Here is a 25,662-nt window from a genome sequence, read left to right as displayed (position 1 = left end):
TTTTTCAATTTCAGTATGTGCTGACATATTCTTGAATCATGTTTTTTATGTGTAGGCATATTGTAAATCAGGTTGTGTAGGTTTCCCTGATACCGGAGCTTTACATTAGTCCATGCTCGTAGCGTTTATTTCACTTTCCTTTTTCAACATGGCGCTCATTTTCTTTTGCACTGCAGTCCACTTTCTACTTTCATGCATGCGTCACACGCCGACTTTAAACTCACCGGGACCCAGTACACTTGGGGTTCCCAGTCACCGCGTTGATAGAGGCACATCTTACATCGGCTATTCTGTAAGTACTCCTCACGGGGGACCTTTGAAACTATCAGAGCGAGTACGCTCACGCTAAATTTGATGATGGTTAAGTTTACGCTATGCGTTTCTTCGCAGATACGGTGAAGCAACGAATCACGGATGTAATCACTCCGTGAGTACTTAACTTTGTTATTTATGAATCCCTTGGTGATTCAGTGCTTTTTGGAAACCTTGGTGGTTTGAAACTTTTGGCACACTTTTCTTTATACTTTCACAATAGGAGAAGTTTCGTTTTCTGGAACCGCCTATGTCTTGGACTTCGGGGCATCTTCTATGCACAACATGAGTTGTTTAACATGATGCTTTGATTAGCCAGTTATTATTGATATTTTTCACGGGCATTTATCCTGGCCTCTCAACGTTGGTATAAGACAGATTGATTCTTCTTGGGTTTTTGATTAGACTTTTATTTTACACACATGAGGTTCACTGCACCATGTTCAGATCTTGTTGGTGTAATAGTGAGAAGTAGTTGAATCTCTATGATACCATGATATTTTCTTTTATGTTTGTAGAGCTGTCCCCTGAGGAAGGGCTAGTCATCTGCCCGAAATGCATTGGGAGGATTGATTGCTGGATGACTTTTTAAGTTGGATGATATATACGTTTCTTCAAACATTGATGAACTGTTTAGTTGATATGAATTAAACAACCATGGAACCTCTCTGAGTATTGGATTTAACATTTGGATTTAACTTGATGAACTATTCATAAGACATTCTGTGTCTCTTTGCGCTGTGCACCAGGGAGCCTTCTTCCAAGTGGGGGGAGCTTTGTATTAGTTTTACTGCACCACGCTGTTCTGGAACAGACAGCGTTCATCCCAGGCAGCACGCCACAAACTATTACAGTTTAATTTTGGTTTTATTCAGCTGTGCAAGTCCGCTCTCCACTATTTCAGAACTACTAAAAGTTCCAGGAACGTTTTGTACCATGGCTGTCTTGCCCATGTGGGAGCAACCAGGATCATTGTGAGTGACTGCTGACGTAGTTTGCGTGCCACTAGTGGAATCAGTGTAGCTGGTGTAAAAGCATTCGCAAATCTGCCTGACCAGTTCATCCATATCGCATTGCCCTGTGACAACGGATGTGGGAACCTGGCGGCAAAGTACTGGCATTTTGAGTTTTCGTTTTTGGCAAACAGATCTATCTCTGGGTGCCCTCATTTTTTGAAGAATGGTTGGAGAACTTGAGGGTGAATCTCCCATTCGTGTAGCTGTTGGCTGTGTCTGCCTAACAGATCCGCTACTTGATTGTCTTTCCCTGGCAGGTGTTCTGCTAGGAGAAAAATGTTTCTTGGAATTGCCCACCTCCATATGCTCTGTGCTAAGTGGGACAGCTGTGGAGAGTGTTCCTCCCTGTTTCTGAATGTAGTACATGGCTGTCATGTTGTCCGTCTGGATCAACACAGCCTTGTTGTCAAGTATTTCTGGAATGCTTTTAGTGCCAGAAATATTGCTAGCAACTCTAGTTGGTTGATATGCAGGTTCTTCTGTTTGATTGTCCAGAGACCTTGGACTGTGTATTGAAGTAAGTGGGTTCCCCAACCTGTTAGTGATGTGTCCGGTGTAAGTACTAGTTGTGGAACCGGCTCTTGGAACAGTCGCCCCTTGGAAAGGTTTGGTGGGTTCCACCACTGCAGAGAGTTGTAAGCGCGACTGTCTACCAACACTAGGTCTTTTAGTTGTCCTTGAGCCTGGTTCCACTGCCGTGCTAGGCATTCTTGCAGTGGACGCATTTGAAGCTGGTCATGAGGGACAATGAATATGCAGGAGGCCATCGTGCCTATGAGCTGCATGAACACTCGAGCTGGCAAGGAGTGGTGTGGCTGAAATCTTTGAATGAGAATCTGCAAGTTGGCTATCCTGGCTGGATTTGGATATGCCTTTGCTACTGAGGCATCTATAGTAGCCCCCAGATATTGCTGTATGTGGGAGGGCTGTAGATGTGATTGTGGGTAGTTTATGGAAAAATCCAGGCTGTGTAGAAGCTGGAGTGACTGAGATGTATGGCTTGCACACTGCGCGTATGAGTTTGCTTTTATGAGCCAATCGTCCAGGTATGGAAACATGCGAATGTGTTGCTTTTTGAGGTGTGCAGCTACTAACGCTAGACATTTCGTGAATACTCTTGGAGCTGTGGTTACCCCGAAGGGGAGAACCTTGAACTGATAATGTTGACCTTCTACTGTGAACCTGAGGTATTTCCTGTGAGCTGGATGTATAGGGATGTGAAAATATGCATCCTTGAGGTCTTATGTTGCTAGGAAGTCGCCTTGCTGAAGCAACGGGAGCACTTGTTGTAGAGTGATCATGTGGAAGTGCTCAGAGAGTATGTATTGGTTCAGTGGTCTGAGGGACCCGTCCTTTTTGGGAATAAGGAAGTATAGTGAGTATACTCCTGTCCCTTGGTGTTGGAAAGGGACTGGCTATATGGCCCCCTTTTCTAGCATGGATTTCACCTCTTGTTGTAACATCGTGATGTGTTCTTTGGACATAGGACGGTGTTTGGGTGGTATGTTGGGTGGAGTAGAAGTGAGTTCCATGCAATAACCATACTGGATAATTTGTCTCACCCACCTGTCTGCGGTACTTGCGTGCCAGACAGGTAGGAATTGTTGGATTCTGCCTCCGACTGGTGTTAGATGGTCTGGAAGGAGTGTGATGAAGTCACTGTTTGGTGGCAGTGGAGTCTCTGGTGTTATTGCCGCCACATCCTCTGCCCTTGTTATTATTTCCCCTATAACCTCCTCTGCTGGAGGCTTTATTAAAGGAACTTTGGGTGTTGCTTTTATATGTAGAGGAAGTCTGTGAAGTGGTGCCTCTGTAGGAGGAGCGACAAAAGGAACCTCTGTGTTGTTGAAACTGCAGTGCGCCCATAGATTTAACAGTTTCGTTATCTTTTTTCATTTTATCTAAAATGGTGTCTACTGCAGGGCCAAACAGGAAGTCTTGATTAACTGGTTGGTTGAGGATGGTGGATTGCACCTCATTCTTAAAACCATAGATGCGTAGCCACGCGTGTCTGCGTAGTAATACGCTTGTGTTAATGGACCTGGCTGATGTGTCTGCTGCGTCAAGCGCACATTTAATGGCATTGGTAATAAATTTGCCTTCTTGTATGAGGTCGTTAGCCTGAGCTTTGTAAGGTTCTGGCTGGTGTTGCAGTAAACCCTCAAGCTGGTCATAGTGTGCTCTATCGTAGCGAGCTAGTAGAGCCTGTGTGTTTGCGATCCTCCATGAATTAGAAGCCTGTGAGGCCACTCTTTTGCCTGAGGCTTCCAATATCTTAGACTCCTTGTCAGGAGGTGGAGCATCTCCTGTAGTTTGCGAGTTTGCTCTTTTGCGAGCGTTTGCAACTACCAGTCAGTCTAGAGGCAACTGGCCTTTAATGTAAGCAGGGTCTGTAGGGGCCGCCTTATATTTCTTTTCAATCCTGGCATTGAGTACACGTGCTCTGGCTGGATCTTTGAATATATCTGGCGCGTGTTTAAGTACCCCTTTCAGCATAGGAAGTGTCCTGACATTTTTCTCAGAGGTAGGAAAAGTGTCAAATAAAAAATCTTCTTCTATTGGGTCAGAGTGCATGTCGAGCTTGAGGTATTTTGCTGCCCTATCTAGCAGTTGGTTAAACACAATGGTGGTCGGTAGGCGACGGCTTTGTAGGGTATGGGGAGGTGTCAGGGATGGGTTGAGTTTTATATGGATCATTCTGCTCCTCCCATGTGTCATCCTGTGCATCAGGATCCTCTGGTTCGTTAAAATCATCCTGAGGATCTTCCCCCATGTTAACCTCATCATTATAGTCTGAATGTGTAGGGGAGTAGGGCACAAAAGGCATATTAGGATAGAAAGGAGGAGGAGTAAAAGGCCTAGAGGGAGAAGTCCCAAAGTCCTTTTTCTTCGGAGGAACAGGGGAAGGAGTGTCCGTGTCCAATGGTCTCTTTTTCCGGTAATAAACTGTAACTTTGCCAGTCTCAGGGTTTATATTAGGCATGGGCGGAAAATCCGTTCCGCTCGCGGATTTTGCGGATTTTCGGGAAATCCGCAATCCGCGAGATTTGCGAATTTCCTGCAAAATCCGCAAATCCGCGAGCAGCGGATTTTGCTCGCACTGCTCGCACTGTTCGCGTGAGTTCGCGCCCCGCGAATAAGTGCGAAATTGCAGAAATACGATCTAAGCAAAACTGAAAGTAACTACTTACCAGGTTCAAAAGTTCAGGCACATCATTAGTAGCCATTTCCTGTAGTGCTTCCTGAGTGGCCCCTCCAGAGTTCAGTTGCCAGTTGAAACTATTATGTGACCCTGCTCTGAACCTCAGAATAGTTACACATATGCCACAAAGGTCATGAATTACAGCTAAGGGAGACAAGCAGGAGCCAGGCTGGAAGTTAAAATCCATTAATCAGCCCCTAATTCATTATTGTCAGTTGGGGCAGGGCAGGTGTTGTAACTAATTTTGCAACAATGAAAGCACTTAGCAAGTGCAAAAGATCACTAATCAGGGCGCACTAAGGAAGCAGGTGCCAGCTAAAAAAATATTCTGTGACACATTAATCAGCCCCAAATTAATTCAGGTCACTTGAGGCAGGGAAGGTGTGCTTTGCTTTGCCGAAAATAATGTACACTGGACAACCAGAGGGTGTGGTGATGAAACAGAGGGTGGCATGGGTGGGCCAGAGGGTGGCATGAGTAGTCAGAGAGTGGCAGTGGTGACAGAGAGTGGCAGTGATGAAGAAGAGTGTCCCAAACAGGTTGGACACGTAGAAACAACAAGTTCGCAAAACTTGCGACCCGACAGGTAAGTTCGCAAATTGCGAAATTGTAAAAACCCTCGCGAACTGGCAGAAACACGGGCGAACACAAAAAAAAAAAAAAATCCGTAAATTCGCGGGAATTCGCGGATTTTGCGGATTGCGAGTTCGCAAATCCGCAAATTCGCGGATTGCCAATCCGCAAAATCCGCTCATGCTTAGTTTATATACAGTTTAGATTGTTCCTCTGATTCCGGTTCGGGATGGAAGAGTTCTTCTTCCACTGTCCATGGCTTTGGCGCCGATGTTTTTGGCTTACTGACTTGTTTGTGACCTTTTGGCTCGAGGGCCTTTGGTTGTGGACTCTTTTTCGGCTCGACTGTTGCTTTGGGGACGGTAACCGTTTTAGGTTCAACGTCTTTTGTTGGTTTAGCATGCTTTTTCGGCTTGCCGACTTTGTTTGGGTCGACGACCTGTTTCGGATCGACCGGAGCTTTTGGTTCGATACGCTTTTTATGCTCAATGGCTTTCTTAGGCTCAATGTTTTTGTCGACTCGATGACTTTTTTCGGTTCGACGGGCTTTGTGGTGTGATCCTGTTTTTGTTGATCCACACTCTTTTTAGGATCGACGGCCTTCTTTTGGTCGTGCGTTCCTTTTGGATCGATGATTCGCTTTGGTTTGAGGCTCTTCTTCAGCTCGATCGCCTTTGACTCCATAACGTTTTTTGGTTGGGCGACCTTCTTTGGTTCGACCACCTTCTTCGGCTTGACGACTTTTGGCTCGACGCCCTTCTTCGGTTCAACGACCTTTGGCTCTACGGCCTTCTTCGGTTCGACGACCTTCGGTTCGAATACCCTCTTGGGTTCGACAACCTTCTTGGGGAGAACGTTACTTGGACCTGGGCTATCGGAAGGCTTTGTTTTTGGCTTTGAAGCTGAGCCGGAAGGCGGGGCTTCTGAAGGAGCTTGTCGATCTCGGCTAAGGCCTTTAGGCGATGCTTCGACCAGAGCCTTCGGTTTCGGGATAAGCGGTGTTGGGGGCTGAGTACTCACGGTTTGCCCCGGCAAGATCTGGTCATCGGAGTCCGACTGGTCCTCGATGGTGACGATCTCTAGATCAGAGTCCGCCGCTTCTGGGAGGTCGTGTTCATCATCAAAGATGTTCTCCGGTTCCGGTGCCGGTCGCTGCATCTATTGCCAAGCGGCCCGTCGAATCCAGATGGTTTTCTTCGAACGGAATTGGGCACAAGCTGGGCAATTTTCTTCATTGTGCTCCGTTGATAAGCTCTTGTTGCATACTGTATGTTTTTCAGTATGTGGGAATTTGGAGTGGCATTGTGGGCACCTTTTGAACGGGCTCCTTTCCATCGACAGCAGGCCCACGTGGAGTCGAAAGGCCCAACGGCCCGCGACGACGACCGGATCAAGATGGAAAGCTTGGTCGAGTCAAGAAGTACCGAGCGAGAACAATACCGTCGAAGTCAAAGGCCTTTTGGCCTTTTAAAGAAGTTTAGTTTTGGTTCTGAAGTTGGAGTAGAGGAATAACATTCGAACCCAATGGCGGGAAAAAACAATCTGAGGATGAAGAAGATGCCCATGCGCACCGTAGTCCAGGGGAGGAGTCACCTATCTCGTGATACTTCGAAGACTCTTCCAGGACAACAAGGTGCAATCATCTGGACCCAACACTAGGCGGCGATCTATGCACAAGATATGAATTCAGCAGCCCACATGCCTCGAACATTACTTTTCTGGCACCACACTGCAGCCTTTGCCTGAACTCTACTGCACAAAACCCGGATACTTACCAAACGTGCAACTCATTGCACCCTTGACTGAACTCTACAGCACAAAACGAGGATACTTACCATAATAGCACCGCACTGCAACCGGCCTGAACTCTATTCCATAAGACCTGGATAATTACTAAACTGGCAGCCCACTTTACCCTCGACTGAACTCTACTGCACAAGACCAGGTAACTTTATAAATTGACACACACTCTACCCTGGCCTGAACTCGGCTGCAAAAGACTAGGATACTTACTAAATGGGCACCGCACTGCACGCTCGCCTGAACTTTACTGAACACGATCTGGAAAATTACTAAAGTGGCAGCGCACTGCACTCTTGCCTGAACTCTACTACACAAGACCGAGATACTTACCAAACTGGCACCACACTGCACCCTCACCTGAACGCTACTCCACAAGACCTGGATACTTACTGAACTGGCAGCGCACTGCACCCTTGCCTGAACGCTACTCCACAAGCCCAGGATACTTACTAAACTGGCTGAACTCTAGCAGAGTACTTAATAAATTGTCTAGTGTTGGAAGTTTCTCTGAAGGGAGTGACGCTAGTTTCAGACATCCCTGAGCGGAGTGAGGTTGTTGTCAGAGCTCCCTCCAGGGAGCAAGGCGATTGTCAGAGGTCCCTCATGGGAGTGAAGCGGGTGACAGGGGTCCTTCAGGGGAGCGAGGCAAATGTCAGAGGCTGCTGTCACAGGTCCCTCAGGGGAGCCAGGCTTGTGTCAGAGGGCCCTCAGCCAGCCAGCGAACATCAGCGAAACTATTACCACCTGGTCTCCACTCACTGCATGGACCACCTCAGCCATCATGCCTCCCAATGACCCCTGCCACCTCTACAACCTCACAACAAACCCAATCAGCACGTAACTCACCAGCATCCTCAACCCCTCCATCTCCACAGCAACCTTCCTGGATAGATGGAAACACACAGACGTCAGACCCCTCCTGAAGAAAGCCTCTTCCAACCCTAGCGATCTCAGACATTGTCCTCTGCTCCCTTGCTCCTCTCCCGACCCGGCCAAAGTACTCCAGAAAGCCATCAAGCAGCAGCTCAATGAATTCCTGGAACAAAATCACCTACTGGACGCCTCTCAATCAGGATTTCGTGCCAACCACTGCCCTGAGACCGCGCTGATCACCCCCAAAGTTGACATCAGAACTGTCCTCGACTGTGGAGAAACTGTGGTCCTGATCCTTCTGGACCACAGTCTCCCACAACGCCCTCATACAGCAAGACACCCTTGTGTGGCCCGCCTCCCTCCTTACAGGATGCACACAGAGCATCTGACTGACTCCCCTCAACTCCTTACCCAAATATGTACCCCAAGGATCATCCCTCAGCCCCACCCTGTTCAACATCACATCATCCCCCTCACAGACGTCATCAGATCCCTTCGGACTCAACATAATCTCCCACGCAGACGACATTCAACAGATTCTATCACTCACTGAGGACACTTCCAACGCCAAATCCAACTTCTGAAACGCCATGAACAGCGTAGCGGAGTGGATGAGAGACAACTGCCCTCAACTCAACTTCGACAAAGCCAACGTACTGTTTATCAGAAAGAAACACCTCCGCATGGGACCACAGCTGGTGGACTGCAGAACTCAGACCCCCACCCACACCGTCCGACCATGCAAGAACCCTTGGCATCATCCTCGACAGCGGACTGACCATGAAACGACAAGTCAACGCAGTCGCCTCCTCCTGCTTCCACACACTTCGTCTGCTCCGCAGAATCTTCGGATAGATCCCAGTCAACACCAGAAAGACTGTCACCTGGGCCCTGGTCACCAGCCGCCTCGACTACGGCAATACTCTCCACCCGGCATCTCCACCCAGCTCCTCGGAAGACTCCAGACCATGCAGAACGCTGCAACCAGACTCTCCCTGGCCGCCACAAATGGACCCACATCACTCCCACCTCAAAAATGTCCACTGCCTCCCCATTCAGAAGAGATGCCAGTTCAAGAGCCTCACGCACACCTACAAAGCCCTCTACGACCCAGGACCTGCTTACCTCAACCATCGACGGAACTTTCACCAACCCGCTAGACAACTGCGCTCCTCTTCACTCACCCTCGCACCCCTCTTGCATCCGTCTGAGCCGCAGCGGGGGCCGCTCCTTCTCCTACATCGCAGCCAAGACCCCCTCCAGCTCCGTACAGCTCCCTCGCTGGCAGACTTCAGAAAGAGACTCCAGACCCGGCTGGAGGCACAGCGCCCAGATACCCCCAGGGGGGACAGTGCTGCGCTTTACACATTATGATTGATTGACTGATGGATTGATAGTGTCAGAGGTCGCTCTCGAGGGAGTGAGGTGGGGATTAATGGTATTCCTCAGAGAAGTGAGAGAGCTGCTGAGAGAGAGACCAGGACTATGCAAGGAGTGAGCTCAGGATGGGAGTGAGCTCTGGGGCTTGTTCTCAATGGCAGGGCCTGACTTGCCTGTGGCAGGTGGACTGGCTACCTGGCTACCTGGCTACCTGGCTGGTGGGTTTTCTAGACTTCTTGGGGCCGGTCACCCGTGTGTCCGGCCAGATTGGGGTCGGGGTGCTGTGGTGTCTCTTACCATTTCACGACAGCTCCCTCCTCTGACACCTCGCACTCTAACTCGACTCTCTCTCCAACCATCACCATCTGGTCTTCCAGGGGGCGCGTGATCAGGATGGGGGGCTCTGGAAAGGAAGCGAGACAGCACAAGGATCACACCATGCGTCAGTGAGGGAGGCAAGGTCAGAGAAGGCTTACAACTGAGCATATGTCCTCAGTTACAATGTCGAACATCCTGGATGACCTAGCCCCTCTTAGACTAAAAAGAACTCAAGTCAAAGTTAGAAACCCATGGTTCACTGGTTCCCTCAATGATGAGAGGAGATCCCTCCGACAAACCGAAAGAATCTGGAGACAGCGCCCTTCGGCAGATCACCTCAAACTTCTTCGCGAGGCCAGAAATTCCTACAACAAGAATATCATCAACTCAAAAAAGGAATTTTTCAGAGCGGAACTAGGAAATGCCCAGAACAGACCTTGCAAGCTCTTTGAAATGGTCAAACTTCAATCGAGCAAACTGTCCAAAACAACGAAAGAAACGCCCAAGTCTATTATCTCCTCCGGGAACTTCTCCTCATTCTTCGCAAACAAAATTAAAGCCCTAGATATTGAACTCAAAGCGGCCTCACTCCCCCTCCGAACCTTGACTTCCCAACGTCTCTCCCCTTGCCGCCATGGCCCGCACCGAAGAATCAAGCACACTGGTCCGAATTCACACCCTATGATGAACACGCTGTCGCTAAAATCCTCTCAACCCTGAACCCTAACAACCATTTCAACGACCCGTTCCCCCCTCTAACTGTCTCACGACCATTGCCAAATCTATTATTCCCAGCTGGACGGCGATTATCAACGCCTCTCTCCGGCAGGGATCAATACCGGCCTCACTGAAAGCTGGCCAAGTCCTCCCCATTCTGAAAAAGCGGTCATTGGACCCAGCCTTCCCAGACAACTTTAGACCAATTTACAACATTCCTCTCTTGGCCAAAGTGCTGGAAAAGTGTGCCCAGACACAGCTAAGTCTCCACATCAACAACTTCCATCTACTCGACGACTGCCAATCCGGATTCAGACCGGGTCACAGTACTGAAACCACCATGCTCCACATTGTCTGATGCTCTTCTAGCCCTTGACCAAGACAAAACCGGTCTCTTGATCCTCCTTGATCTTTCCTCCGCCTTCGACACGTTCAACCACGAGATGCTACTTGAACGCCTGAAACTGAGAATGGGATTAGATGGTACAGTCCTCGACTGGTTTAGCTCCTACCTCCAAAACCGATCTCAGCGGTTCTTAGTCAATGGTGAACTGTCCCCCCCCTCCATGGTCACGGTGGGAGTCCCGCAAGGATCAACGTTGTCCCCCACCCTCTTCAATCTTTATCTCGAACCTCTAGCCGTAGTCCTTCGCACAGCAAATATCTCCTTCCATATGTACGCTGATGACACTCAGATCTACATAAAAATCTCTTCCCTTGCAGAGATCCTCACCCTGAATGAGACCTTAAAGCTGAACGTCAGATGGCTCTCCTCAAACCAACTTAAACTCAATGCTAAGAAAACTGAGTTCCTTTTAATCTCCCCGCCCAAGAACAATCCTGAGATCCAAACATGGATTAGAGCCATCACTGCTTGAAACTGTTCTCCAACCATTGTGGACTCGGCCAAATCCCTGGGAATTACCTTGGACCACAATTTGAACATGCAAGACCATGTCAACGCAATGGCCAAATCAGCCAGATTCCACCTGAGCTACCGATGGAAATTGAAACCTTTCCTTGACGCTCCTGACCTAAAATTAGCAGTTCAATCATTAGTCATTTCTCAACTGGAATATGGTTGCTGCACCCTTTCTGGCTTACCTAAGTTCTCTCTGGCTCCCTTAAAAGCCACCAGACTACTTACAGGCTCTAGAAAATGCGATACATCACTCCTCAGCTGAAAGCTTTGAACTGGCTTCCCATCGAGGCTAGGATCCACCTCAAACTGGCATGCATCACGCACAAGGCCTTACACTCTAACTCCCCGGCGTATCTGGCAGAGAGGCTTGTGTTATCCGGAGGAAGCAGAAACTTACGATCGGCTAACACCCTCCTCCTCCAGCCTGCTCGCTTTAGGAAAACAAAAACGTACAATCGCGCCTTCGCCGGATCAGCACCAAGAATATGGAACTCCCTCCCTCCTGACATCAGAACAATCCCCTCCCTTGCACGCTTCAGAAAAGAGGCTAGATCCTTCCTCATGGGTACATTTCTTGGCTAAACCAGCTCCTCAGCTACCTAAGAGACTATTGCCTCATCCTGCGACTTTGTACAGTACTCATGCGACTTCCTGCCTATTGTATGTCTCTTGCTCTCTGTAAAATGCCCCGATGTACAGTCTCTCCTTCCCCAAATGTATAGTATTTCTGGAATCCCCTGCCTACCCTATGACCCCTCAATTTCTGTAAGCTCTAATGATGTACAGGTCCTATGATATACTACGCTCTATACTACCGTTTGACTATGTAAAGCGCTCTGATACCCTCATGGGTCACGTTCGCGCTCTATAAAACCTTAAAATAAATAAATAATAAATGCAGGGGCTGTCAGTAAAGAGGGGCCCTAGTGAGACCCCTTGAACCTGCAGTCTGGGGCCTGGGAGGGGAGTGATCAGGATGGGGGGCTCTGGAAAGGAAGCTAGAGACAGCACCAGGATCACACCGAGCATCAGTGAGGGAGGCAAGGTCAGAGAAGGCTTACAACTGAGCATATGTCCTCATGGCTGCTAGCAGGGGCTGTCAGCAAGGGGGGGGCAAGAGACCCCTTGAAACTGCAGTCTGCGGCCTGGGAGGGGAGGGATCAGGATGGGGGGCTCTAGAAAGGAAGCTAGAAACCGGCACAGCACCAGGATCACACCGAGCATCAGTAAGGGAGGCAAGGTCAGAGAAGGCGTGTAACTGAGCATATGTCCTCAAGGCTGCAAGCAGGGGCTGTCAGTAAGGGGGGGGGCAAGAGACCCCTTGAACCTGCAGTCTGGGACCTGGGAGGGGAGTGAGCTCCGGACAGTAATGAGCTCCGGAGAGCGGGAGTTTCTGGAGAGATCTGGAGAAGTGCGCAACCATGGAATGAGTAAGTTCTTTAAAGAAAAGAGTGTTGTAAGGGCTCGGGGCACAGTGAGGGTGCGGGATCTAGAGGTGGGCGGGTGGAGGAGGGGGCATACAGGTCAGGAGGGAAGGGCCAATGACTTCGGGAGAAGAGTGAGCTCTGACAAGGAGCTGTTCTGGAGAGGACCACGTTCCACGTTCTGAGGCGACTGACCTTTGGTGAGGAGCAGCCTGGCTGATGACCGCTGACTAGCCAGAAACCGGTCCCAGGATGCTTGTTTCCAGTCCAGGGAGGACCTGGCTTGGCAGTTTGATCTGGACTGTTCCCATGAGGCACAGGGTCAAACTGATTTGCATATGGCCATGTCTGAACTGGGGTGGCAGAGTGGACTAAAGCGCGATGATGGATTAAACCCAGATCAGTTGACTTCGTCCATCATTTCCTTTGGTTTTGAGGAGTAGGATCCTGTCAGGAGGAAGCACCGGAGCGGAATGAGTTCCGAGAGGAGTGACATCATGTTAGTTGTGAGTTCTGGACTCTGGGAGGAGTGAGGGATTCCAGACAGTAGTGGGGTCATGTGCAGAGTGAATTCTGAGGGTGGTATCTTCTGGAGGGGGTGGGTTCGTGAGGACAGAGGGGTGAAGTGAGCGGCGTCTTCTAGAAACGGGTGAGCTCTGCAGAGGAGTGAACTCCTGGGAAGAGTCCAAAGAGGAGGGAGTATGTGAGGGGTAAGTTCGAGGGGTCCTGCAAGAAGCGAGTTCTACAGAGCTGTGTGACCTGGAGAGGAGTGATTCTGGTGAGGGACTCACATGAGGGAGGAGTGATTCTAGAGAGGGAGTCACATGAGGGAGGAGTGATTCTAGAGAGGGAGTCACATGAGGGAGGAGTGATTCTAGAGAGGGAGTCACATGGGGAGGAGTGATTCTAGAGAGGGAGTCACATGAGTTTGGGTATCCAGAGAGGAATGAATTCTGTGGGTGAGTCAGGCCTGGGGCAAGAGGACACAGAAGAGCCGGGTCATGTGATCAGAGTTCCAGAAGAGAGTGATTCTGAGAGAGATGGGAGTCCTGGTGGGAGAGTCATGTAAACCAACAGCTCTAGAAAAAATGAGCTCCATGGAGGAGAGGAGTGAGTGAGTTTCAGGGAGGAATGAATTCTGAGGATGAGTGAGGCCTGGGGAGAGAGGGGCAGAGAAGAGCCGGGTCGTGTGATGCTCCAGGGAAGAGTGAATACCGGAGAGAGGTGAGTTCTGGTGGATGAACCCTATAAACTGCAGCTCTGGGAGGAGTGACCTCCACAGGAGAAGGGTCCTGTGAGTTCTAGGAAGGCATGAGTTTCATAGGTGACCGTATTCCACAGAGTCGGAGAGTCATGGGGAGTCAGTCCAGGGGCTGGTGAGTACTGACGAGGGAGCCTTTGCAGACTGAGTTCTTGAGAGATTGAAGTTCTAGAGAGAAGACAAGAGTCAGATGTCTGGTGGGACATGTTCCCTGGAGAGGAGTGGGGCCCTGCCTGTGTTGCGGCGCCACTGCCAGTGCTGGCACGGCAGCCATTGTGCACCGGCGCAGGAAAAGTGTATACAAAACAATATCCCAAGGGGTATAATTGAACAAATTACTAAGCAATATCTATCTATACAGTATTATCCTAAAAGGATCAAGGAGTCAATTTTCTTGTTCATGGTAGTGCTGAAAAGCATCATTTTATAATTCAAAGAACAAAAGGGGGGAAGGGGGAAAAAGAATACAAATGGTTACAGCACTGTGTAAACAAATAAACAAATAACAAATATCAGCCCAAAGGGTTGTACAAGGTGCACGAGTGCAGTGGGTTGTGACACTACGGCGCAGGAAAAGGACAGGAATGCACCGCATCTGATAGACACAGCACTATGGCCCTTTTCATTTGATGGAGGGCAGAGCAGCAGGAAGGCCCGCGGCGCTGCCATGCTGCAAATTCTTGTAAATAAGGACCCAGCAAGCAAACCTGATCCTCTTTAGGGGAGTTCCCTTCACCCTTTCATCTTCCTTCCATACATTTATCTATCACTTCACTGTTCTTTGTATTCATCCCGCCATCTGTCCATAAATTCACCTGTTCATACACTCTCACATTGCCTCACACAACCATGCTTTTTCTATCTGTCCACCCTTTTATGCATACATACCTCCTTTCACCTATCAGCCCATCAGTATATTCATATGTGTTCATCCATCTGCCCATCCTTTCACCCTCCTGTCTATCCATCCTTTCCCCTCCTGTCTATCCATCCTTTCACCCTCCTGTCTGTACATCCTTTCACCCTCCTGTCTATCCATCCTCTCACCCTGCTGTCTGTCCATCCTTTCACCCCCCTGTCTGTCCACCCTTTCACCTTCCTGTCTGTCCATCCTTTCACCCTCCTGTCTGTCCATCCTTTCACCCTCCTGTCTATCCATCCTTTCCCCTCCTGTCTGACCACCATTTACTTTTCCTTTCTGTTTATCCTTTCACCCTCCTGTCTGCCCATCCTTTCACCCTCCTGTCTGCCCATCCTTTCACCCTCCTGTTTGCCCATCCTTTCACCCTCCTGTCTGCCCATCCTTTCACCTTCCTGACTGTCCATCCTTTCACCCTCCTGTCTGTCCATCCTCTCACCCTCATGTCGGCTCATCCTTTCACCCTCCTGTCTGTACATCCGTTCACCTTCCTTTCTGTCTATCCTTTCATGCTCCTGTCTGTCCACCCTTTCATCCTCCTGTCTGTCCATTCTTTCACCCTCTTGTCTGTCCATCCTTTCACCCTCCTGTCTGCCCATCCTTTCACCTTCCTGACTGTCCATCCTTTCACCCTCCTGTCTGTCCATCCTCTCACCCTCATGTCGGCTCATCCTTTCACCCTCCTGTCTGTACATCCGTTCACCTTCCTTTCTGTCTATCCTTTCATGCTCCTGTCTGTCCACCCTTTCATCCTCCTGTCTGTCCATTCTTTCACCCTCTTGTCTGTCCATCCTTTCACCCTCCTGTCTGTCCATCCTTTCACCCTCCTGTCTGTCCATCCTATCGTTCTTCTACCCTGACATCTTTTCACCTTTTTTCCCATATTCATTCTTTATTCTGTGTTTTCTTCACTTCATAATCAAAGACTTAACCTTTCACCTCACACTTAATGTGAGAATGAAGGGTCCCTGCGCCACCGGTCACAAAGGCCCGAGTACTAGGCAGGAGTGAGCTCTGGAGAGGAGTGAGGTAGGGTGAAGTGCTTTCTTGTGGAGGGAGTCACAGGGAAGAGTAGGTTTCAGAGGAATAAGTCCTGTCGGGAGTGAGTCCCAGAGGAGTGAGTCCGGTCAGGAGTGAGTCCGGTTCGGAGTGAGTACCAGAGGACTGAGTCCTGTCGGGAGTGAGTCCCAGAGTAGTGAGTCCTGTCGGGAGTGAGTCCCATAAGTCCCAGAGGAGTGAGTCCTGTCGGGGAGTGAGTCCTGTCGGGGACTGAGTCCGGTCAGGAGTGAGTCCGGTCAGGTGTGAGTCCGGTCCGGAGTGAGTTCCAGAGGAGTGAGTTCGGTCTGGAGTGAGTCCGGTCAGGAGTGAGTCCTGTCGGGGAGTGAGTCCAGTCAGGAGTGAGTCCTGTCGAGAGTGAGTCCGGTCAGGATTGAGTCCCAGAGGAGGGAGTCCGGTCTGGAGTGAGTCCGGTCAGGAGTGAGTCCTGTCGGGAGTGAGTCCTTTCAGGAGTGAGTCCCAGAGTAGTGAGTCCGGTCAGGAGTGCGTCCGGTCCGGAGTGAGTCACAGAGGAGTGAGTCCGGTCAGGAGTGAGTCCTGTCGGGGAATGAGTCCGGTCATGAGTGAGTCCGGTCTGGAGTGAGTCCGGTCAGGAGTGAGTCCGGTCAGGAGTGAGTCCTGTCAGGAGTGAGTCCGGTCAGGAGTGAGTGTGGTCAGGAGTGAGTCCTCTTGGGAGTGAGTCCCAGAGGAGTGAGTCCTGTCGGGAGTGAGTCCGGTCAGGAGTGAGTGTGGTCAGGAGTGAGTCCTCTTGGGAGTGAGTCCCAGAGGAGTGAGTCCTGTCGGGAGTGAGTCCGGTCAGGAGTGAGTGTGGTCAGGAGTGAGTCCTCTTGGGAGTGAGTCCCAGAGGAGTGAGTCCTGTCGAGAGTGAGTCCGGTCAGGAGTGAGTCCTGTCTGGAGTGAGTCCGGTCCGGAGTGAGTCCTGTCGGGAGTGAGTCCCCTCAGGAGTGAGTCCCAGAGGAGTGAGTCCAGTCCGGATTGAGTCCTGTCAGGAGTGAGTCCTGTGGGGGAGTGAGTCCTGAGTCTTGTCAGGAGTGAGTCCGGTCAAGAGTGAGTCCCGGAGGACTGAGTCCTGTCAGGAGTGAGTCCCAGAGGAGTGAGTCCGGTCCGGAGTGAGTCCCCGAGGAGTGAGTCCGGTCAGGAGTGAGTCTGGTCAGAAGTGGGCCCGGTCCAGATTGCGTCCTGTCAGGAGTGAGTCCGGTCAGGAATGAGTCTGGTCAGGAGTGGGTCCGGTCCAGATTGCGTCCTGTCAGGAGTGAGTCCGGTCAGGAGTGAGTCCGAGAGGAGTGAGTCCAGTCCAGAGTGAGTCCCAGAGGAGTGAGTCCGGTCCGGATTGCGTCCTGTCAGGAGTGAGTCCGGTCAGGAGGGTGTACCAGAGTAGTGAGTCTGGTCCGGATTGAGTCCGACCCGGAGTGAGTACTGTAGGGGAGTGAGTCCCTCAGGAGTGAGTCCTGAGTCCTGTCAGGAGTGAGTCCGGTCAGGAGTGAGTCCTGTCGGGGAGTGAAACCGGTCTGGAGTGAGTCCGGTCTGGAGTGAGTCCGGTCAGGAGTGAGTCCCAGAGGAGTGTGTCCCAGAGGAGAGAGTCCGGTCCGGAGTGAGTCCCAGAGGAGTGAGTCCTGTCGGGGAGTGAGTCCTGTCGGGGACTGAGTCCGGTCCGGAGTGAATCAGGTCTGGAGTGAGTCCGGTCCGGAGTGAGTCCGGTCAGGAGTGAGTCCTGTCGCAAGTGAGTCTCTGGACTGACCTTTGACGAACAGCTCCGTGAAGCTCTTCTCGTCACCGATGACGCACTCGTAGGCCGCGTCGTCCGCCAGGGAGCAGTGGTTGATGGTCAGGATGCGCTTGTTGCCGATGCTCTCGAAGATGTACCTGCAGGAGGAGGGCACAGAGGTCAGGGGTCAACGCTTGAGAGCTTAAGAGCGTACATAAAGATTTAAGAATATACACGTGGGCTTTCGTAAAGAATGTGAAGGATGAGCATAGAGCACAGGAATGATCCAAATCCCAGCTACGCCTCTCACTCTCCATGACCCTGGGCAACGCACATGTGGTTACAGATGTGTGCTCAACCCCTCACCGTGGTACAGATGTGTGCTCAGCCCCTCTCAGTGGTACAGATGTGTGCTCAGCCCCTCTCAGTGGTACAGATGTATGCTCAGCCCCTCTTAGTGGTACAGATGTGTGCTCAGCCCTTCTCAGTGGTACAGATGTGTGCTCAGCCCCTCTCAGTGGTACAGATGTGTGCTCAGCACCTCTCAGTGGTACAGATGTGTGCTTAGCCCCTCACAGTGGTACAGATTTGTGATCAGCCCCTCATGTGGTACAGATGTGTGCTCAGCCCCTCTCAGTTGTACAGATGTGTGCTCAGCCCCTCCCAGTGGTATAGATGTGTGCTCAGCCCCTCTCAGTGGTACAGATGTGTGCTCAGCCCCTCACAGTGGTACAGATAAATGCCCAGTCCTCACCTTCTCACAGATGTGTGCTCAGCCACTCACAGTGGTACAGATTTGTGATCAGCCCCTCATGTGGTACAGATGTGTGCTCGGCCCCTCTCAGTGGTACAGATGTGTGCTCAGCCCCTCTCAGTGGTGCAGATGTGTGCCCAGCTCCTCTGAATGGTTCAGATGTGTGCTCAGCCCATCTCAGTGGTACAGATGTGTGCCCGGCCCCTCTCAGTGGTACAGATGTGTGCCCGGCCCCTCTCAGTGGTACAGATGTGTGCTCAGCTCCTCTGAATGGTTCAGATGTGTGCTCAGCCCATCTCAGTGGTTCAGATGTGTGCTTATGCCCTCGAAGTGGTACAGATGTGTGCTCAACCATCACAGTGGTACAGATGTGTGCTCAACCCTTACAGTAGTACAGATGTTGCAGATGAATTCTAAGTTCCTTACAGTGGTGCCTGTGTGCTCAGGCCCTCAGAGCGGTACAGATGTGTGCTCAGTCCCTCACAGGGGTGCAGATATATGCATGCCCCCCCCCCACGGGGATGCAGATGTGTGCTCAGGCCCTCACAGTGGTTCAGTTGTGGGCTTGGGTCGTCACAGGTGTGCAGATTTACACTTGGGCCCTCACAGGGGTGCAAATGTGTTCTCAGTCCCCCACAGTGATACAGGTGTTTACTTAGGCCCTCACAGTGGTACAGACGTGGACTCAGCCCCTCACAGTGGTACAGATGTGTGCTCAGCCCCACACAGTGACACAGATGTGTACTTCGGCCCTCACATTTGTACAGTTGTGTGCTTAGCCCCTCGCAGTGGTGCAGATGTGTGCTCGGGACCTCACAGATGGTACAAATGTGTGCTTAGCCCCTCAAAGTGGTACAAATGTGTGATCAGCCCCTCACAATGGTCTAGATGCATGCTCGGGCCCTCACAGATGGTACAGATGTGTGCTCAACCCCTCTCAGTGATACAGATGTGTACTTAGTCCCTTACAGTGGTATAGATGAATGCCCAGGCCCTAACAGTAGTATAGACATGTGTTCCACCCTTCACAGAGGTACAGATGTGGGCTAGGGCACTCACAGGGGTGCAGATATATGCTTGGGCCCTCACAGGGATGCAGATGTGTGTTCAGCCCACACAGTGAAACAGATGTGTGCTTCTTCCCTCACATTGGTACAGTTGTGTGCTTATCCCCTCACAGTGGTTCAGATGTGTGATCAGGACCTCACAGATGTGTGCTCATTCCCTCACAGTGATACATATGAGCGCTTAGCCCCTCACAATGGTACAGATGTGTGATCAGCCCTTCACAGTGGTGTAGAAGAATGCTCAGGCCCTCACAAATGATACAGATGTGTGCTCAATCTCTCCCAATGATACAGATGTGTGCTTCGCCCCTCACAATTGCAAAAACAACAGTTAATGGACAGAATGCAGACAGTGTCATACATTCACCCCAGTACACAGATCTGGACCTAAATCCATCGTTTTTTTGCTCACCATGCCATTCCAGTTTGAACCCAGCCATATGCAAATCAGTCTTGACCCTTTGCCTCATGGAAACAGTCCAGCCCGCACTGCCAAGCCACGTCCTCCCTGGACTGGAACCAAGCATCCTAGCACCGGTTTTGGGCTTTCAGCCCTCATCAGCCAGGGTAGCTTGACTCCAGTGGCACGGAGAGCACAAGATTAACGTCTGAGTATGCCCGTCCCACTCGGGGTGACAAATGCAAAAACAACAGTTGATGGAAAGAATGAAGAACAATGTCATACATTCACCCCAGTACAGAGATCTGGGCCTAAATCCATCATTCTTTTGCTCACCATGCCACCCTGGACTGGAAACAAGCATCCTAGGACCGGTTTCAGTCTTTCAGCCCTCATCAGCCAGGATAGCTTGATTCCAGTGGCACAAATGCAAAAACAACAGTTGACGGACAGAATGCAGAACAATGTCATACATTCACCCTAGTATAGAGATCTGGGCCTAAATCCATCGTTTTTTTGCTCACCATGCCAAACCCCGAAACCGGTCCTAGGATGCTTGTTTCTGGTCCAGGGAGGACCTGGCTTGGCATGAGGCACAGGGTCAAGACTGATTTGCATATGGCCAGGTCTAAACTGGGGTGGTATGGTGAGCAAAATAATGATGGATTAAAACCAGATCTCTTGACTGGGGGTGAATGTTTCGATTTGTTCTGCATTCCGTCCATCAGTTGTGTGTCTTTTGCTTGCTAGAGCCTCACAATGGTACAGATGTGTGCTCAGGGTCTCACAGTGTTGCATATATGTGCTCAACTCCTCACACTGGTACAGATGTGTACTCAGACCCTTACAGTGGTACAGATGAGTGGTCGGCCCCTTACAGTGGTACAGATGTGTACTCAATGCTCACAGTGGTACAGATGTGTGCTCAACCCTCACAGTTGTACAGATGTGTGCTCAGCCCCTCACAGTGGTACAGAAGTGTTTCACCCCTCACAATGGTACAGATGTGCGCTCAGCCACTTACAGTGGTACAGATGTGTGCTCAGTTGTGCATACGCATGTCCTCACAGTGGTGCCTCAGGTATTATGATGCCAGGCAGAGGTGACTTAGGCTCAGACTGGCTCAGGTGTGGGACAGATGGACATTGCGGGCAGGGTGCATGTGCTGCTGCAGTGGGAGACTTGGGGGGTCAATGAGTATTCAGATGTAGAGACCCCCAGGGTGATGGGCAACGAAGACCCCAGAGAAGCTGAGCAGCAGAAGTACATGTGAAGAGACGCAGAATTGGCACTTACTTGCTGGAGGTGGTCAGGTGAGTCACACAGCCGAATAGTGAGCCATGGGCGGTAGGAAGAAGGCAGCACAGAAAGGAGAAAAGAAAGAAATACTGAGTTAGTTATAGGACAATAAACACCTCTGAACCGGCTGCCCATCACAACCGGCGACTTTTAACCTGCAGACCATACCTGACCTGCCATAATCAGGAACTCATAACCACCCTTGCATAGCCGACAGTGCTTAGAAGCAACTCATCAATGACCTATCTTAACCAGCAACTCATAACCAACCCATCATAACCAGAAAATCATAACCACTCAGCATCACCAGCAGCCTTTACCCAGCAACTCATAACCGACCCATCATTGCCAGCAACCCTTAACCAACAACTCATAACCGACCCATCATCACCAGCAAACCCTTAACCAGCATCTCATAACCAACCCATCATCACCAGCAACAATTAACCAGCAACTCAAAATTGACCCATCATCTACAGCAACCCTTAACTAGCAACTTATAAATGACCCATCATCACCAGCAACCCTTAACTATCATCACCAGCAACCCTTAACCAGCAACTTATAACCAACCCATCATCACCAGTAACCCTTAACCAGAAAGTCATATCTGACCCATCATCACCAGGGACCCTATACGAGCAACTCATAACTGACTCATCATCCACATCAACTCTTAACTAGCAACATATAACTGACCCATCATCACCCGCAACCCTTAACTATCATCACCAGCGACCCTTTAATAGCAACTAATAACTGACCCATCATCACCAGCAACCCTTAACTAGCAACTTATACCTGACCCATCATCACCAGAAACCCTTAATTAGCAGCTCATAACGACCCATCACAACTTTAACTCTTATTTAGGAACTCATTAATGACGTGTCTTAACCAGCAGCCCTTTACCTACCCATTGTAATCAGTAACTTGTTTCCTTTTCTCTTCAATGTATTTGGTGTAGGGATCTGTCACTAGCAACTCATAACTGACTCATCATCCACAGCAACGCCTAACTAGCAACTTATAACTGACCCATCATCACCAGCAAACCTTAACTATCATCACCAGTAACCCCATACTAGCAACTCATAACTGACTCATCGTACACAGCAACCCTTAACTTTCAACTTATAGCTGACCCATCATCACCAGCAAGCCTTAACTATCATCACCAGTAACCCTTAACTAGCAACTCATAGCTGACCCATCATCACCAGGAACCCTATACTAGCTACTCATATCTGACTCATCATCCACAGCAACCCTTAACTGTCATCACCAGTAACCCTTAACTACCAACTCATAACTGACCCATCATCCACAGCAACCCTTAACTAGCAACTTATAACTGACCCATCATCACCAGCAACCCTTAACTATCATCACCAGCAACCCTTAACCAGCAACTCATAACCGACCCATCATTACCAGCAACCCTTAACCAGCAACTCATAACCAACCCATCATCACGAGCAACCCGAAACCAGCAACTCATAACCAAACCCATCATCACCAGAAACCATTAACCACCAACTCATTGAGGACCCATCATCTACAGCAACCCTTAACTAGCAACTTATAACTGATCCATCGTCACAAACAAACCCTTAACTATCATCACCAGCAACCCTTAACCAGCAACTCATAACCGACCCATCATCACCAGCGACCCTTAACCAGCAACTCATATCTGACCCATCATCACCAGGAACCCTATACTAGCAACTCATAACTGACTCATCATCCACAGCAACCCTTAACTTTTAACTTATAGCTGACCCATCATCACCAGCAAGCCTTAACTATCATCACCAGTAACCCTTAACTAGCAACTCATAGCTGACCCATCATCACCGGGAACCCTATACTAGCTACTCATATCTGACTCATCATCCACAGCAACCCTTAACTAGTAACTTATAACTGACCCATCATCACCAGCAACCCTTAACTATCATCACCAGCAACCCTTAACCAGCAACTCATAACCAACCCATCATCACCAGCAACCCGAAACAAGCAACTCATAACCAACCCATCATCACCAGAAACCATTAACCACCAACTCATTAAGGACCCATCATCTACAGCAACCCTTAACTAGCAACTTATAACTGATCCATCGTCACAAACAAACCCTTAACTATCATCACCAGCAACCCTTAACCAGCAACTCATAACCGACCCATCATCACCAGCGACCCTTAACCAGCAACTCATATCTGACCCATCATCACCAGGAACCCTATACTAGCAACTCATAACTGACTCATCATCCACAGCAACCCTTAACTTTTAACTTATAGCTGACCCTTCATCACCAGCAACCCTTAACTATCATCACCAGTAACCCTTAACTAGCAACGCATAGCTGACCCATCATCACTAGGAACCCTGTAATAGCAACTCATAACTGACTCATCATCCACAGCAACCCTTAACTAGCAACTTATAACTGACCCATCATCACCAGTAACCCTTAACTATCATTACCAGTAACCCTTAACTAGCAACTCATAACTGACCCATCATCCACAGCAACCCTTGTTAGAATTGGGGGTCTCTGGTTGGCACAGGTAGGTACTTGTGACAAGCAGGGACCCTCTCCTCTAGTCAGGACAAGGGGATTACACTCGTAAAATAACCCCTGCTGACCCTCTAGGTAGCTTGGCGTGAGCAGTCCAGGCTTATTTCAGAGGCGTTGTAGGTTAAGCATTTGTAACCACATACAGTAACTCAATGGCAACACTACAAATGGACACCACACTAGTTGTATATCAAAGATAGTTCATTTTTATGTAAAGACTTAGCACAAGACCAAATAACGACAAAATGAGCCACAATACTATTATTAATAAAGAGTTCTTGTTCAAATGCTTATTCTGAAAGTTCTGTGCGATTCGTACTCCTTGGTTTGGCCCTTGCGGTGATGAAAACGAACCTAAAGAGTCTACCACGTGCAGCGGACGCTTCTGTCTGATGCGCTCAGAAAGGTGCGCGAGGCGTACACAGTATCTTAGCTTGATGTGTCCGGCACGGACGGGGCGATGCAAAAGAAAGCGTTGTACGCGGCAATGTCCTCCTGTCACGGTGCGAGCTACGGCTCGTTGACGGTGCCTTTGTGGGTCGATGAGTTCAGAGTCGCGTTGATTGAGGGGATGGTGCTTGGTACGGTGCGATCCGTTTACGTTGCGGCGTACGAGTCATACCTTGGGAGCTGGCGCCTTTCAGTCTTTAAGCGCGGTGTGAGGCGGGCCGTACGATGCGGATGTGCAAAGCGTACCCCACCTCTAGACGCGATTGTAGACTTGACATCAGCGGCAGGGTGCACGTTGAACAGTGCGGCTCGATGGGGTGAAACAATGTGTGGTGCGTGGTCCCCCTGTCACGGTGCAGGCTTCCGCTCGGTGACTTCGTTGCTTTGAGTCGTTGGGCGCAGAGCCGCATTGGTTGAGGCGAACGGCTTGGCATGGGGTTTCACAGAGTACGAGTTGACCCTACGAGGCGCACACAGCTCCCTGCCTCGGCGCTACGGGAAAAACAGCGTTTCCAGAAGCTCTCCTCAAGGCGGGTGAAAGTCCACTGGTCCTGGGACTTCATTCAGGGGGCAAGCTCACTCACAAGCCCTTGGAAATCTTGGTACAAGTGGAAAATAAAGTCTTTCAGTCTCTCTCCCCCCCTTTAGCAGCTAGGCAACCACTGCAGGCCAATGCCCCAGGTCAGGGACAGTATTCCTCCTTCAGCTTTCCCAGTTTCTTCTCTTGAGGCAGAGGTTTCTTCTTGTCAAATCTAGATCTCATTTCTTGGGAGCAGGGTCCCAATACTTATACCCCTAAATCCTTTGTTCCTCTGTGCTAGAGGGGCCTTTGCCTAGCCAAAACCAGTTATTGAGCACTTTGTTGATATGACTCTGACTTTCCATTCAGGGAGCAGGCTAGAGACATCAGACTCTCCACAGGAGGTGGAGCCAGCATTTTGGTGGAGAGGCACAGTCCTATTCACAGCCCAGGTGCACTCCTCCCACCCATCTGGATGTAAATCTCTCTATTCACCACCAGGCTACCTAGCCCTGCCCTCTGGAATTCCCCAGCTCTGTCACTCACAGAAACCAGACAGCAGATACACATCCTAGCAGAGTCGGGATGAAATGGTTACGCAAGCAAATACCTACTTTCTAAAAGTGGTATTTGCAAACACAGAATATTAAAATAAACTTTACTAGAAGGTGTATTTTATTATTCTGAGTTCAGGCATACTAAACTAGAATTTCTACCATGTTCCCTGAGTCTGTAAAGATCATAGAATGTAACAATTCTAACAGCCCATTCTGGCCTATGGAGAACTAGTAGCCTTACAATAGTGAAAAACGAAACTGGCTGTAATTCACTATTAGGACGTGCCACACACATCAGGGCTTGTCCTACCTTATAGTTACAATGCATGATATGGTAGGCCCTTGGGCCTACCATAGGGGTGACTAACATGAAGTTAAGTGAAGGTTTAGGGACTGGCAAGTGGGTGTACTTGCCCAGCCAGCATGACAGTACCAGACTGCACGCAAGTCCTGCAATGGCAGACCTTAGGCACATTTTACCAGGCCGCTTCTGTGGGTGGCACAACCAGTGCCGCAATCTCACCAGCAGCATTTGTATTTA

At 49.9% G+C, this 25,662-nt stretch overlaps 1 protein-coding gene across 1 annotated transcript in view; it reads right to left on the bottom strand.

Moving 5' to 3' along the window:
* Nucleotides 1-25,662, bottom strand: part of MYBPC3 (myosin binding protein C3) — a 412,405-nt gene that overhangs the window by 191,023 nt on the left and 195,720 nt on the right. The window contains exons 14-16 of the mRNA XM_086959710.1: nt 20,999-21,001; nt 17,515-17,639; nt 9,457-9,562 (exon numbers count right to left, since the gene is read on the bottom strand). Coding sequence (XP_086815836.1) covers nt 9,457-9,562; nt 17,515-17,639; nt 20,999-21,001 — 234 coding nt within the window. The remainder of the gene's footprint in view (nt 1-9,456; nt 9,563-17,514; nt 17,640-20,998; nt 21,002-25,662) is intronic.

The sequence above is a fragment of the Lissotriton vulgaris genome, chromosome 2_2, assembly GCF_964263255.1.
Source record: "Lissotriton vulgaris chromosome 2_2, aLisVul1.2, whole genome shotgun sequence".
NCBI lineage: Eukaryota > Metazoa > Chordata > Amphibia > Caudata > Salamandridae > Lissotriton > Lissotriton vulgaris.
This window is presented reverse-complemented; position numbering and strand designations above follow the sequence as displayed.